Raw genomic sequence first — 15,316 nt, 5'->3', positions numbered from 1 at the left:
CCCTTATAAGGATTACTTGTATTTAGGAATTAAAGATTACAAGAAAGAGACCGGTGAGGTACTCTTAATTAGGAGGATCCATCTTCAATTGCTTTGTTAACTGGGTTTTAGATCGATATATTAACAAACCAGAAAAGGGGTGAAATTAAGTAGTATGGCATTCACAATGGAAGATGCAAAAGAAGAAGAGAGTCAGTTGTTGGCCATGCAAATGGTGAGTGCTTCTGTTCTGCCCATGGTATTGAAAGCAGCTGTGGAGCTCCAAGTGTTCGACATAATAGCCGAAGCCGGTCCTGATGCACGCCTCTCCCCTTTAGACATCGCATTTCGGCTCCCCACTCGGAACCCGAATGCACCCCATCTGCTCGATCGAATGCTTCGTCTTCTGGTTTCTCACTCTCTTCTCACTTGCACTGTCCTCAACCATGACCACAGGGTCTATGGCTTGGCACCTGCTTCCAAACTGTTTGTTAAGAACAAGGATGGAGGGTCCTTGGCTCCCTTGCTGCTTATTATCCAGAATCACGCTTTAATCAAGAGCTGGTATTCCTTTATAAATTATCCATTTATATATTTAAGTAAGGTGACTCTTTCACTGATTAATTCCTTGTTATTCACAGGTACCACTTGAAGGATTCAATTCTAGAAGGGGGCGAGCTTCCATTCTGTAAGGCACATGGTGAGAACGCTGTGGACTACATTGGGAAGGACCCTAAACTGACTGAGGTTTTCAGAAGCTCAATGCTTGAAAATAATGTCCTCTTTATGAAGAAGGTACTTGACACATACAAAGGGTTTGAAGGCCTGCGAGTTCTGGTTGATGTAGGCGGAGGAACTGGACAAATCCTCAGCATGATTGTCTCCAAGTATCCATCCATAAAGGGCATCAACTTTGATCTGCATCACGTGATAGAAAGATCACCCCCTTGTTCAGGTAAGCCTAACTAAATGATAAAATTATCTCCTCGAGTTCCCTGTCCGGCCCAGTTCCTCAGTACCTCTAATAAGAGAGATGGACCCCATCCAAATAGGGATACGGAGGTCATTGTGCCCCCTTGTTAGAGGCACTGGTGAACTGGCCGGGCATTACGATTTTATTATTATTTATTTAAGTAAATATCTTGAAGGACATGCGATGATTTTGTTGCAGGAGTGGAACATGTAGGAGGAGATGTGTTTACAAGTGTTCGCAAAGGTGATGCAATTTTCATGAAGGTATTGTAAGTTCTAACTTTATAAAACAAACTTATCCTTTCGGGGATCCCCTCCAGTTCCCTGTCTCGCCCAATTCCCCGAGAGCCTATAATAAGGGAGGCACAATGACCACCCTATCCCTGCCTAAACACTTTGCCCAGATGGGGTCCCCCCCACTTTATTATAGGCATTGGAGAAACTGGACCAAACAGGGAACTGGATGAGATAATTTTCCGAGAGAGAGAAGACCCTTTAAGTTTCAACAGATTTCACTTATATGGGTTTTGAATGAAACTTGCAGTCAATAATTCACACTTGGAGTGATGAACAATGTTTGAAGTTACTAAAAAATTGCTACGAAGCATTACCAGATAATGGAAATGATTGTTGTGGAGTTGATTGCTCCAACCTCCCCACAGACAAATGTTGGTGATAAAGGCAACTTGCAATTGGAATTGTACATGACAAATCTGAACCCTAAAGGAAAGGAGAAGACAGAAGAAGAATTTACCGCGTTGGCAAGAGAAGCTGGATTTGCTGGTATTAGTGTGGCATGTTGTGCTTGCACATTCTCAATCATAGAATTTTATAAATAGATGTAATAGTTATCATAGAATTCCATAAATAGATGTAATAGTTAGCACTCATCTTATTCTTGTTGGAATAAAATTCATTGTGTAAAAAAAAAACAATTGTATGTTCACCCAAAGGGCAAAAAAAAATGGTTGTATATAGATCATTTGATACATTGAGAGGTGTCAATATGAAAATCCCATCTTGTTGAATACACTTTTGGAGGCATGTTCCTTATTTATTTGGGTTTTTTTTTTGGGTAGAATTATTCATTTGGGTTGGAACCATGCCAATAAGGAAGTGGTTGGTCCTATGAATAAGTGCTCAATGCATTTGGTAGCATGTGGTGTGTGGAAGCCCACTGATATCAGGAGGTATTGAGTTCAAGTCTCCTGGTTGATTGGTTCACATCTCCCTTTCCCCCCCCCCCATAGAATATGACAGAGTAGGACCTATCAAAAAACAAAAGTAGTAGGGTCCTACAAAATTTGGTTCCATTCATATCAGAAAGTGTCCTGGAAAAAAAAAATTATATCAGACAAGTGTTAAGATTTTTTTAAATTTTGTTTTCCTCGAAAGAAACACATGTAATTGGACAAAGTTTTCCTTTACTTCCCGGTGAAGATTCAGCCACCATCGTAGGGTTCACAAAACCCTATACCCACACACGCTCATCTATCAGCCCGCGATGAATGGATTCCCATTCACTGTGGCTAAAGTAAAACTCGGTCCTACGTAATTTGTGTGCGATTCATATCCTCATACAAAAAACAAATAATAGGATCTTGCCAATACAATTATGAATCACTAATAATAAATCAGAGTATTGAAACGCATATCGTTCACTAGTGTTTGAGACGAGTTGATCACTTGACTTGAATTGGCTATGACTCTGTCTCTACGACAACTAATAGAACTCTGATTTCTCTATCTTCGTCACCTCTAATGCACTTCACATAGTGGGATTCACAAGTGACGATGTGATAGAGAGAAAATTAAAGTCCTATAAATAACAAGGGAAAAGGAACGCTGACCGGTGCTGAAGCGTGCCGTGTATCTGTGCGTAGGCACTGTCGTGTGCGAAAGGATCAGCGCACCCCTGTTCTTTTTCTCCTTTCTAGGGGTGCGCCGATCATTTCGCATGCGACTGTGCCTGACACATGTACATGCTGTGGTTTAGCACCGGTTACTCGGTTAGCATTTTTTCTCCCAATTAACAATTAGGCCTTCCTCTCATTAAGGTAGACGCCATATCAAACAGGATTCTTTCACCAAAAAAAATATATATTAAACAGGATTCCAATTCCCACAATAGTGACATTTATTATGGAATTAGCTATAATTTGGGTCGAAGAAATATTGTGAAATCAAATCAAATCTTATGAGATAATTGAGAAGTCTATATTATGTGTATCATGTGGGACACCAAAATTAGTAAGAAATCCCTACAAGTTACACCAATTTTTTAAATAAGTTTAGGTATGAAATTTATGCACGACAACAACAAGTGTCGTGCAATGTTTAAAAAATCGGGAATCGGCCAATTCGGATCGGAATTGGCTGACATCGATCCTGATCAATGCTTCCTGAATCGGAATCGGATCGATGAAATTGAACTAGAATCGATCGATTCCTAATAATTTTCTTTATAATTCATCTTGAATCGGATTGATTCTTGATTTTTTAACCGATTTGATTTTCACCGTAAAACAGCTTAGATTCTGAAATCCTAAACTGATCCTGATCGAAATTGTATCGGGCCGATTCCGAGTTTTAAAACCTTGGTGCTGTGTGCCCACCCATGACCCATGCTTGTTCTCTTGGTAAGAAATTGCGACATAGTAATGGACCGGCAGGCGATTATGATTTTATCAAAAATAAAAAAGCAGGCGATTTAGCGATTATGACACCATGACACCACCATAACACCATTTAATCTCTTCCCGAAAGTAATGTTTAGATGATTACATGGCGCCACCATGAGTCCATGACTTCTTATCCAAAAAAAAAAGCATGAGTCCATGACACCATTTTTTTTTTTTAATGAGAAAACACCATGACATCATTTAATTAAATCGGCCTTTTGATTTTTAAGGGAGGATTGGACCGAAGAGAGTTAACTCGATTGGATTGTCTACCGATGTCAATCCGTATTGCCGAATAGATTTAAGAAATCGGAACCGAGAATAGGAATACATTTTTTAAATTAAAATTGAATCAATTCAGTTTAGTTTCGATTTTTATTCAGTTTTGTATTCAATTTCTTGGATTTTAATTTGATTTCATATCCGGTTTAGATCATATTTAAAATGTTTGGGTCAACTTTTTTCACATCATCATAAAAAACCCTTATTTGTCAGGATCATAGTCTACCAACCTTTTCTCAAAAGAAAAAGAATTTATCATTAATATTTGATTAAAAATTTTTAAAAAAATATAATTTTATATGATTTTTAGACATGACATCGAAACAAACCTAGAAAAGATTCTAATTGTGAAAATCAAAACCGAACCAATTTACTTCAATTTGATTTTAAACAGTCGGTTTCAATTCTAAATTGATACCCTTATGTACATTTTACAACTTCAACCGAAGAGGACAACAAATTTAAATACTTCTCTATAAGGATTATTTGTATTTAAGAATGGCAAAAAAATTTCCTGCACGAAATTTCTTTGTTTGGGTCAAGTGAGGCGTAATACTCACAAAAGCCATGTTTCTTTTCTTCTGCGATAATGCCTAAATGACACCATGGGACCGTGACACCATTTAATTAATCAGCAGTCATCTCGGAGACGGAAAATTATCGTGCGCACATCGTGCGGGGCAGCACCTCCCATGTGTGTACAGTGGGCCCATCATGCACATATGGGCGATGTTGCACTACACGATGTGCACCGCCCCGCCCCGGTACTGGGGGCGATAAGGACCCCTCGGAGAAAGGCTTGGATTCCTTAGAAGGTGAGGGTTTGACTGGATTGGAGTCTTGGCTGTCGTTCTCTCTGCTTCGAGTCCTCTTCAACAAAAACAGACGATGCAGGGCAACTGATTTGTTCAATTCACAACTTCAAATTGAAGTATGGGTGACACCAATAATAATTATTTTTTTTTCCCAACTAATCTTCTCATTCATTCGTTATTCAATTTATGTGTCCACTGGGTGTTTGATATAAAACCTCATCAGTATTCCCACCAGAAAGGGGTGAAAGTACTATGGATTCCACAATGGAAGAAGAAGAAGAGAGTCAATTGTTGGCCATGCAAGTGGTTAGTGCTTCAGTTCTGCCCATGGTATTGAGAGCAGCCTTGGAGCTCCATGTGTTCGACATAATAGCCGAAGCTGGTCCCGGCGCACGCCTTTCCCCTTTAGACATCACATCTCGGCTCCCCACTCAGAACCCAGATGCTCCCCGTCTTCTCGATCGTATGCTGCGTCTTCTGGCTTCCCATTCTCTTCTCACTTGCACTGTCCTCAGCCATGACCACAGGGTCTATGGCTTGGCACCTGCCTCCAAACTGTTTCTTAAGGACAAGGATGGAGGGTCCTTGGCTTCCTTCTTTATGCATCGGATCCAGGATCACAATATTTTTAAGAGCTGGTATTCCTTTATACATTTTTATGTTAAAGCTTTGATTGTTTCTGGGTTTTTCTTTCACTGATTAATTTAATGTTTACAGGTACCACTTGAAGGATTCAATTCTGGAAGGAGGTGGGACTCCATTCTATAAAGCACATGGATTGGACATTGTGGAATACGTTATGAAGGACCCTAAACGGCTGGAGGTTTTCGTAAGCTCATTGTTTGAATTCAATGTACTCTTGATTAAGAAGGTTCTTGACACTTACAAAGGGTTCGAAGGCCTGCAAGTTCTGGTTGATGTAGGTGGAGGGAATGCACAAATCCTCAGCATGATCGTCTCCAAATATCCATCTCTAAAGGGCATCAATTTCGATCTGCCTCATGTCATAGAAAGAGCTCCCCCTCGGTCAGGTTTGGCCAACTACTCGATTAATTCCACTATTTCGGCCATGTCTGTTTCTTAATCTTTTATCCCCTTTTAGGCTGCGTTTGTTCGCTATAAAATTTTTTATGGGGTTAGTTGAAAATTAATAAATATTTATCCATGTATAAAAAGGGGCAAGGGGGGAAATATATATTTTTCTGAGATATAATACAAAAGGTTGAAAAACAATATTAATTTCAGTTTTTAGGATATTGTTTCCCCGAAATAAAGATATGGTATCATGACTATTGATGCTCTTGGCATCCATTTTGGTTGGATTCTTTTCCTCAACCATTTTCAAATGTGCTCATTAATCATATACAACAGAAAAAAAATATATAAATAATTTTTTTTATGTTGAAACAAAGGCAGCCTTAGGTTCCATTTGTTTGCTGGTATAAAACCAATATAAAAAGAAAGAAAAATAAAGTAATATCTTAAATTTTGTATGGAGTTTGCTGTTTTTCCTTTTGGGCTTGTGTATCTCTTGGTTCCCTGTTGCTCTCCTCCCTTCCTCTTGGGCCTGTCCTTGATAGGGGAGGATCAGCTTTGTTTACTTCTAACATGGAATTGACCATAAAACTATAAAATACCTTTCTTCTTCCCTCTGAATGTGGCTTGCAGGGCTATCCTTGGAATGCACTTGTAGAAGGATTTGAGCTCTCTGTTGGCACTATCCCCTCCTTCCCAGATTTCAAAAAGTGGGATGGGATATGTTATGTTGTCCAGATCCCGTTTTCACCTGATTCTAAAAGAGTTTTCTGATGAAGTCCAACTAGATCCCAATTGCACATGATTTTCCTCTGATCCAATGTCCAATTTCAAGTTTTAAAACCTTGCCTTCTCTGTTTTTCCATCATTGAGAACTAAGATTGCTAAAATAGTAGCTCTTAGATCACTTTTAGGCTAGTGGTTGGTTCAGGGTTCCAATACAAACCATCCAATTCCTTGGCCTAGTCTATATTGTACATTTGAGTTTACCACCCCGCCCCCTTTTCTTGTTAATTCTATTTTTATATTTAAAAAAATATATATTTTGAAAGATAACAGATGATTTTATTGTAGGAGTGGAACACGTCGGAGGAGATATGTTTACTAGTATTCCTAAAGGAGATGCAATTTTCATGAAGGTATGCAAGATCTAACTTTATGCAAGCTTATCCTTTCTTAAAACATGAGAAACAATTATGGTGCTCCTGAACACCAAAACCTTTATTGTGAATATAAAAGTTCATTGTGGTGTAGGCCCATTGATACCCTTGATTTACAGGAATAGTTGTGGTGCTCCTCATCATTCATTCGTATTAGTTAGATGTGCCTTTCACATTTTTTTTTTTAAGTTTCACCAGATTTAACTTCAATTTCGAATGAAATTTGCAGGCTGTAGTTCATAATTGTAGTGATGAACAAAGCGTGAAGTTACTGAAAAATTGCTACGAAGCATTACCAGATCATGGAAAGGTGATTGTTGCAGAGGTGGTTGCTCCAACCACCCCAGAGACAGATGTTGCTACTAAAAACATCCTGCAAATGGACATGTTCATGGCAAATCTGAACGGTTATGGAAAGGATAGGACAAAAGAAGAATTTGCTGCTTTGGCAAGAGAAGCTGGATTTGCCGGTGTTAGTGTGGCTTGTTGTGCTTACACCTACTCGATCGTAGAAATCTATAAATAGATGTAATTGTTCCTTTCTTTTTATTGTTGCTGGAATAAAATTCACTTTGTGGCAGATTTAGAGATCCATAGATTTGAGATTAGGCATACGTAAAAGCTCTTCCCTCCTCTGTCTGTAAGGAACCATCATATTTCTTCCTCTTGAGATCTTTCCCTTCAGTTTGTTCCCTACTCCCATGAGGCTGATTTGTATGCTTGCTCGGGAAGTTCGATAGTTTTTGCTTGTATTAATTAACTCTTCTCCAGTAGGGTGATTTTGGGTTTTTTTTGTTAGGGGTGCTTGTTCTTGCTCTTTTTGTTCTTCTTTCTGTTAATATTCACCTTAAACAAAAGCACTATGTGGCTGCTAGTGCTAGCCTTGCTATATATTTTGTTGAAAACTATTGTTCGTGAACCAAAGTTGGACTGTGCAGAGAGATATAAAAAATTTACAGACGAAGTAGTATATCCTCTGGGCAATATACTAGAGGAGTCTTCTTTTTTTTTTTTGGTAGAATATACTAGAGGATTCATTCACACCCAAGTGAGCTATATCCACTATAACATCATATAAGGAAATGCCACATTAATGGAAGGGATGTTTCTAAATAGATCACCATATTGCAATTTACAGGTAGCAAAAAATCCTAGATCAGGCATTCTAAATTCACCATACCTTGTTTCATTCATTTCTGTGACTTTTCAGATTCTTTTTGCCCTCCATTAACACCCACTTTTACGCCATTTCAGAGTTGTATGACTTACAATCAAGACACACTTGTTAATGGAATCCTTGGTTAAAATAGGCTAGGGTACACTGTATCTAAGTTAGAACAAGTAATTCTTGGTGCACACAAAACAAGAATTGACTTGCATGCCAATATATAAGGTGTTGGCTCTACTTTAATATACAGTTCTTTTGGGGGTTAAATACGCATGTCCCTAAAATGCACCCAATATTCCTCATGCCCCCTTAAGGTTTTGACAAATTCACACGCACCCCCTGAAAATTCCGCATACCACCTTTACTTTACCCCCTAAAGTCATTTAAGTCCACATCAAGCATTAAATGTTAAAAAATGATCAAACTATCATTTCTTCTAAAATTTGAAAAGACCAAAATGCCCTCATCTTCCCCAAATCATCATTTTCTTTTACAATGTAGATACCCAATACTACCATCACCACCATCACCACCACCACCACCGCCGCCACCCACCATTAACAGTTTAACACCATCACCACCGTGAAGCCCCACTTCCAGCAACACCTCCAACTCCTCTATCTTTACCAATTCCACCACCGAATCCCCCTCCCTTGCCTATTCCTCCACCCACACTGAAACCCTAAAACATACTCCACCAAATACGAGACTGCAAATCAAAATAAGAATACCGACCTCTCCACCGCAATCAGGGATTGGCTCCTCTTCTTTCCTCTTCATCCATTTAATCCATCAACACCATCAGAGGAATTCCAAAGAGAGACTTTAAAAATACCAAAAACACTTCAACCTACTAAACGGAAAAGTATCTATTTATAAATATAGAAATGTTACTCCTCAACTTACCTGAGCCTGTGGCATTGGCTGTGGGGGTTTTTGTTGATGATCTTATCCATCTCCCTCTCCCTCTCCTCCTCTTCGGTCGATGGCTGAAACAAAATTGCCGTGAAAGGCATATGTCGTAACCCATTATTGGGGAACTCCAATCCAACGGGTTGACTCCAATTGATACAATTGGAAGAACTCATCTTCATAAACCGGTCTACAAGGGGAGCGAACCCAATATTATATATGCCCACATCCAATCCCTTATGTGATTGATGTGAGACTATTGTACATAACATTAACCCACCCTTTAACGGCTGACATCTTCGTCGGCCCACTCCTGATCAGGTAGCCTTTTCTAGGCAGCTCCACCCTGCTCCCACCCTTTAACGGCTGACGTCTTCGTCGGCCCACTCCTGATCAGGTAGCCTTTTTTAGGCAGCTCCACCCTGCTCCAGGACCCTTTCCGGTCGGTAGATAACCCTTTGCTAGCGGTTCGCACTCTGGCACCAGGTCACCCCTCCCAAGTAGCTAACCGCAAATGACAGGTCAATGAAAGCACCAATTGATACGATTGGAAGAACTCAACCTCATAAACCGGTCTACAAGGGGAGGGAACCCAATTTTATGTATGCCCACATCCAATCCCTTATGTGACCGATGTGGGACTATTGTACATAACACAGATTGGCTGAGATTGTTCAAACCTCAAGAAACTCGTTGGAACTCGATTCTCAGGAGCCATCGAGACTGGCACAGCCTTACAAGGAGATGAGGAAGAAGAAGGGGCATAACAAGCAGATGGTGAAGGGAAGAAGCAGGGATTGGCCCTACACTAGTGGAGATAGGAGAAGCCGGAATAGTGCCGGTGCTAGTGGCTGCTATGATCGAGGGCTCCGCTGGCGGAGCAACCACTCAATAGTTTGACCATCCGACCGGTGGCCTAGTTCCCTAGTCAGTTGAAAGATACGCGCAGCACAGAGTGCTGGCATCCAGACTCGACGCCCTCGCCCATTAATCTTGGTGTGACGATCCTTGGAAGTGGAATTGGTAAGGGTGGAGGAGTTGGAGGTGGTGTTGGAGGTCGGGCTTCATGATGGTGATGGTGGTGGGTATCTACATTGTAAAATAAGATGATGATTTGGGGAAGATGAGGGCATTTTGGTCTTTTTAAATTTTAGCAAATAGGTCAGAGGAATTAGGTCTTTTCAAATTTTAGAAAAGATAGAAGAAATGGTAGTTTGATCAGTTTTTAGTATTTAATGTCTGGTGTGGACTTAAATGGCTTTAGGGGGTAAAGTAGGAGAGGTACATGGAATTTTCAGGGGATGTGCGTGTGGACTTGTCAGAATCTTAGGGGGATATGAGGAATATTGGGTGCATTTTAGGGGTATGCGTGTACCCTTTTTTTTTAGTCAATCCTATTGAAGACCCATAGGCCACTAGATGGCAGCCCAAGAGACTCGCTAGGGGAAAATAACAAGATGTCAAGCATGGTGGGGGAGAGTCAAACAAGGAGAAAATTACTTGGACATCTCTTAAACTATGACTTAATTATTTATTCTCTCCAATTTTTCAAATAATTATTTGAACACTTCTTGCAGTTTATCATTTCCTTCGGGCAGGTCCGATCGATTAGTTTAGTGATGATGTCATAGGTTAAATGTTTTGTAATGTCTAAACTACCTTTAAGGTGTAGACAGATTTACCCCCTTCTTCCCTGCAACAACAACAAAAAAAAAAAAAAAGGGGCAGCCATGGCTACTGTTTCAAAAACCATTAGGACAACCTCGAAGATGGACAGGATCGTCGTTGACGGTGAACAGGGCCATGATCGTGACGACATCATAGCTTGCGACATATGATCAGGTAAAGGAGATGATACCTGGGAATGGTGTGATGAAAGATGGGCTTGGAACCCATGTAACTGCGAGCTTTGCTGCTGCGTTTGTGGCTGCGGTAGCGTCGAATCCGGTGGATGTAATTAAGACAAGGGTGATGAATATGAAGGTGGAGGCAGGGGCTGAGCGGCCCTATTCCGGGGCCATGGATTGTGCTTTGAAGACAGTGAGGGCTGAGGGTTCAATGGCTCTGTATAAGGGTTTTATTCCCACGATATCAAGGCAAGGCCCCTTTACTGTGGTTCTGTTCGTGACGCTTGAGCAGGTTCGGAAGCTGCTCAAAGAATCAGGAACTAGGAAGTGGAAACTATTGTAATCATCTCATCAGTTAGCATTTCTTTTATCTCTATTTTTTTTTTTTTGAATTGATATATGGTATTCAAAAATCTGACTGAAATCTAGTCGTTTGTGTTTAAAGATGACCCATGCTTGATATGATGATGGAGATTGAAGGCTAAGTTAAGAAAATCAAAGTTGATGTTTGCTCAAATCAAACCTAACTCCAATCAAGCAAAAAGAGAAAAACGGGGTTTTGGGGTTGTAGTGTGTGCTAGACAGTTGGATTTGTGGGATTTGCTGTTCTCAGGGAAATTGCGCGTGGGTTCCATCATTTCCAAGGACGTTTTATAATTCTAGACATTTTGGAGTGGGATCCGTTATTTTGGGTTCTCCATTCTGATGGTGGTGGATATGAAATGCGGCGAGATCTGTGGGAGAGGAAACAAATTAAACAGGTGGTGGGTGCCGGCGGTGGTGAGGTTGCCAATGGGTACACCTGGTTTGGGCGTTACATTACGAGGGCTGTTCAAATAATTGTTTGAACAGTCGTGTGTGTTGCAGATGCAATGCAATAGCGGGTAGGGGTGGTGGGGTTACAAGAGGAAGGAGGAGGAGGAAGAGAAGGGGGTAAATCTATCAATTTCACTGGTTTCTATTGAATAGACGATAAGGGTAAAATGGATATTGTTAATTAAACATTAACAACAGATTAACACCATCAAGCTTAGGGGGTGTCAACTGTCAAATAATTGTTTGAAATATTGATGATAGTAAGCAAAATGGCCACAGTCTAGGGGGTGTCCAAGTAATTTTCTCTCAAACAAGTGACGTCTCCTTTGGACACAGGCTAGGGCTCTACTGCATTTGGAAGTCACTACTACAGTCAGAGTCTTTTCCCCAATACAAATAAGTTGATCATGTGATGGAGTATCTCTTTACACCCCCCCCCCCACCCCTAAAAAAAAAAAAAAAATCATGTGATGGAGTAAAATTCTGACTTATTACTTAGTGAAAATTATGAGATTAGCCATAAATGAGTTTCACTTTACAAAACTGCCTACTCCATCTTTAATTTAACAAATATAACCAAAGAAAAGATTACAATTACAAAAATAGGTAAAACAGTGTTATACAATCCTGAGTACAACAATCGTATTTTTTTTTGGACAATTTTACCCTTGCACCTTTCCTTCTCGATTACCATGTCCGCCTTTGTAACCCCTACCGCCCCACCACTGCTACCATATACCGCCCCTGCTGCCGCCCTCGCAATCACCGTAACTTCTGTTGTATCTGCTTTATCTGGACTACCATCCTCCAATCCACCTGGCCATCCCCTCGCAATGGCCGCAATGCCCAAGCCCGGTCTCCTTTGGCTTCGGGGACCAACGTCTCCACTTTTTCTTCTTCTTCTTTGGCCCCAGGGACTACCTTCTCGTGGAGAGGGGCTTGCATGGCTGAGGTTGGGTCTTCTTCTTCTTCTTCAAGCCGCCAACAATGTCCCTGAAAGAAATAGAGAACATTATTTTTCTGCAGTTTAACCCATCTTCGAACAGGAAAATATATTAGAAATTCTACATCTCCAAGTCCTAGATACCAGCAAACTGTTGCTGCTTCCTTTTAATCTTCTTCTCACCGTTTTCGTTCTCTCCCACGGCCTCAAGGAATCCACCCTCAAATCCTTCCCAACCTTTCTATTCCTGAAATCGTATTCTACGTCTATCTCGCTTGTTGGAATTTTTCAAAATATTGATGTGGACTTTTAGTCCCACATCGGCTATGAAAGGAAAGCTCATTGGGTTTATATGTGTTAGTAGTAAGTAGTTATTATTATCACATGTAATGCTAGAAGAGATTGCACGGTGCACTTGCGGCGAGGACGGTACCGTCCGGCGCGTATGCGTGCGCGTCTGCAGCGTGCGTGAGCGCAATGTGGCGCTTTGATGGCGCACTTTGCACTTCGCATCGTCGGATATGTCGCCTTAATCTTTTCGGGATCGGCGGTGTCTCGATCAAAGGGTGCTTAAGATCGATCCGACCGTTGGATCGGTGGCAAATCAAAGAGGAGTGCAACCCTTGGTTTAACATTGACCCCAAGAGTTGCGACCCACACGAGCGACCCAAGGAGCCCACCCAATAGTCATGACCTGTCGGTCAAGTCATATGAGCCAATGGGTGTGACCCATCCGAACAGGCCTTGTGGGCCTATAAATGGGCCACGAATTCTCTCGATCCGGATGATCAAAATATCTCCGATAGCTTCACGATTTCTTGTCCCCCAACCGATAATCACTTTGATTTATCTTGGGAGGCGGGTTTGCTGCAACCCTTTGCGGGATTAGGAGGGTGCAAATCTTGTCTTAAGGAGCCGAACGATTTCGTTCGACTCGGGCCTTCTTTCTGTCCTCTCCTTTTTTCGTTGATTTCTAACAATCTTAAGACAAGTATTTGTTCAATGGAGGAGAGCGCAATCATGAAGATACCAGGAGCGAGATAAGCAAACTTGAGAAGTTTGATGGATCATTTTCAAGCGTTGGAAAGGGAAGATGTATTTCTTCCTCACTTGCTTTGAAACTTGCTCATGTCTGAACGAAGAGAAGCCGATGCGCATCGACACCGCGGACACCCCTGCGAAGCTTCAAATGGAGAGACACGGTGCAGATCTGCCGCGGAGGTGGGAGCAAGGCGACTTCATGTGCAAGGGCTACATCCTCAATGGGTTATCAAACACACTTTATGATGTGTATGAGCCCAAATTTGCGAGACAGACGTCGAGAGAACTATGGGATGATCTCGATAAAAAGTACAAAATTGAGGATCTTGGCAACAAGAAGTTTCTTATAAGTAAGTTGTTTGATTACGGGATGATAGGAGATAAGTCTATTATTTCACAAACCTATGAGTTGCAAGGTCTCATGAATCAAATCATCTCACGAGGGCCATTCTCTTGTGAATCTTTCCAAGTGTCATCTATTATTTCAAAGTTACCTTTTGCTTGGAAAGATTGTCGGAAAGAGTTGAAATAGAAGAAGGATGCAATGACTATGCAAGAGTTGATTAAGTATATCCAAGTTGAAGAGAATTCTCTAAACTGGATAAACTTGAATTGGAGGAAAAATCTCCAAAAGCTCATGTCATAGAAAATGCATCTTCTAAGGGCAAGAAGAGAAAGTATGATGGGAAAGGCATTTACGAGAAGAAAAAGGGTACATTTATTAACCCCAAAGCGGCTTGCTGGAAATGCGGAAAAGCCGGTCATTTCAAGAAACAACAGAGTTTATATCAAGGAGAAGCAACAAAAGGACCAAGCCAACATGGTTGACAATGATGACCGGGCTGCTATGATATCCGAGGTATATGCGGTGGGTGATGATGAGGAATGGTGGATCGATTCGGTGCAACCAAACATGTTGCCAAGAACAAAAATTTGTTCAAAGTTTATGAACCTATAGCAGATGGACAAGATCTCTTTATGGGAAATTCTTCAACTGCTAAGGTCATAGGTAAAGGCACGAGTGGTTACGAATCTCACATCCGGGAAAAAGCTTACTTTGAATGATGTACTTCATGTTCTGATATTAGGAAGAACTTAATGTCTGTAAGCTTGCTTGACAAACATGGATTTAAAATCATGTTTGAGTCGGGAACATCATAGTGTCCAAAGGGGAGTTTATGTTGGGAAAGGATATGCATCGAGCGGGATGTATAAATTTAATATGATTAATGAAAACTCATCTTACCTTACATTGTTTCTACTTTTGATACATGGCATTCTAGACTTGGGCATGTTAATTATAAGTGCATGAGAAATATGGTTAAATTAGATTTATTACCAAAATGCACATCTTCTAGTCATGACAAATGTTCGTATGCATCAAGTCTAAAATTGCTAGGAAATCTTTTAAGAAAGTAGAAAGGAATACACAACTCTTAGAATTAGTACATTCGATTTGTGTGAGTTAGAAGGTATTCTAACTAGAGGTGGTAAAAGATATTTCATCACATTTATAGATGATGTTCAAAATACACATATGTATATCTCTTAAGGACTAAAGATGAGGCTTTGGAGAAATTCAAAATCTACAAAGCCAAAGTGGAAAACCAATTGGATCGTAAGATTAAAATCTTACGAACGATAGGGAAGGGAATACTTGTCCAC

At 40.6% G+C, this 15,316-nt stretch overlaps 1 protein-coding gene across 2 annotated transcripts in view; it reads left to right on the top strand.

Moving 5' to 3' along the window:
* The first annotated feature begins 150 nt into the window (after positions 1–150).
* LOC122667447 (caffeic acid 3-O-methyltransferase-like) overlaps positions 151–15,316 on the top strand; it is a 31,156-nt gene continuing 15,990 nt past the window's right edge. Inside the window, exons 1-4 of one of the 2 annotated variants that reach the window (XM_043863717.1) lie at positions 151–543; positions 621–934; positions 1,151–1,215; positions 1,496–1,564. In XM_043863717.1, coding sequence (XP_043719652.1) covers positions 155–543; positions 621–934; positions 1,151–1,215; positions 1,496–1,564 — 837 coding nt within the window. In that variant the 5' untranslated portion in view covers positions 151–154. Of the gene's footprint in view, positions 544–620; positions 935–1,150; positions 1,216–1,495; positions 1,565–6,838; positions 6,904–7,153; positions 7,519–15,316 lie in introns of those variants that run through there. The other variant, XM_043863718.1, reaches the window with a different exon arrangement.

This window comes from Telopea speciosissima, chromosome 7 (assembly GCF_018873765.1).
Source record: "Telopea speciosissima isolate NSW1024214 ecotype Mountain lineage chromosome 7, Tspe_v1, whole genome shotgun sequence".
Classification (NCBI taxonomy): domain Eukaryota; kingdom Viridiplantae; phylum Streptophyta; class Magnoliopsida; order Proteales; family Proteaceae; genus Telopea; species Telopea speciosissima.
Note: the sequence above shows the minus strand (reverse complement) of the source record. Positions and strands in the feature narration are given on the sequence as shown.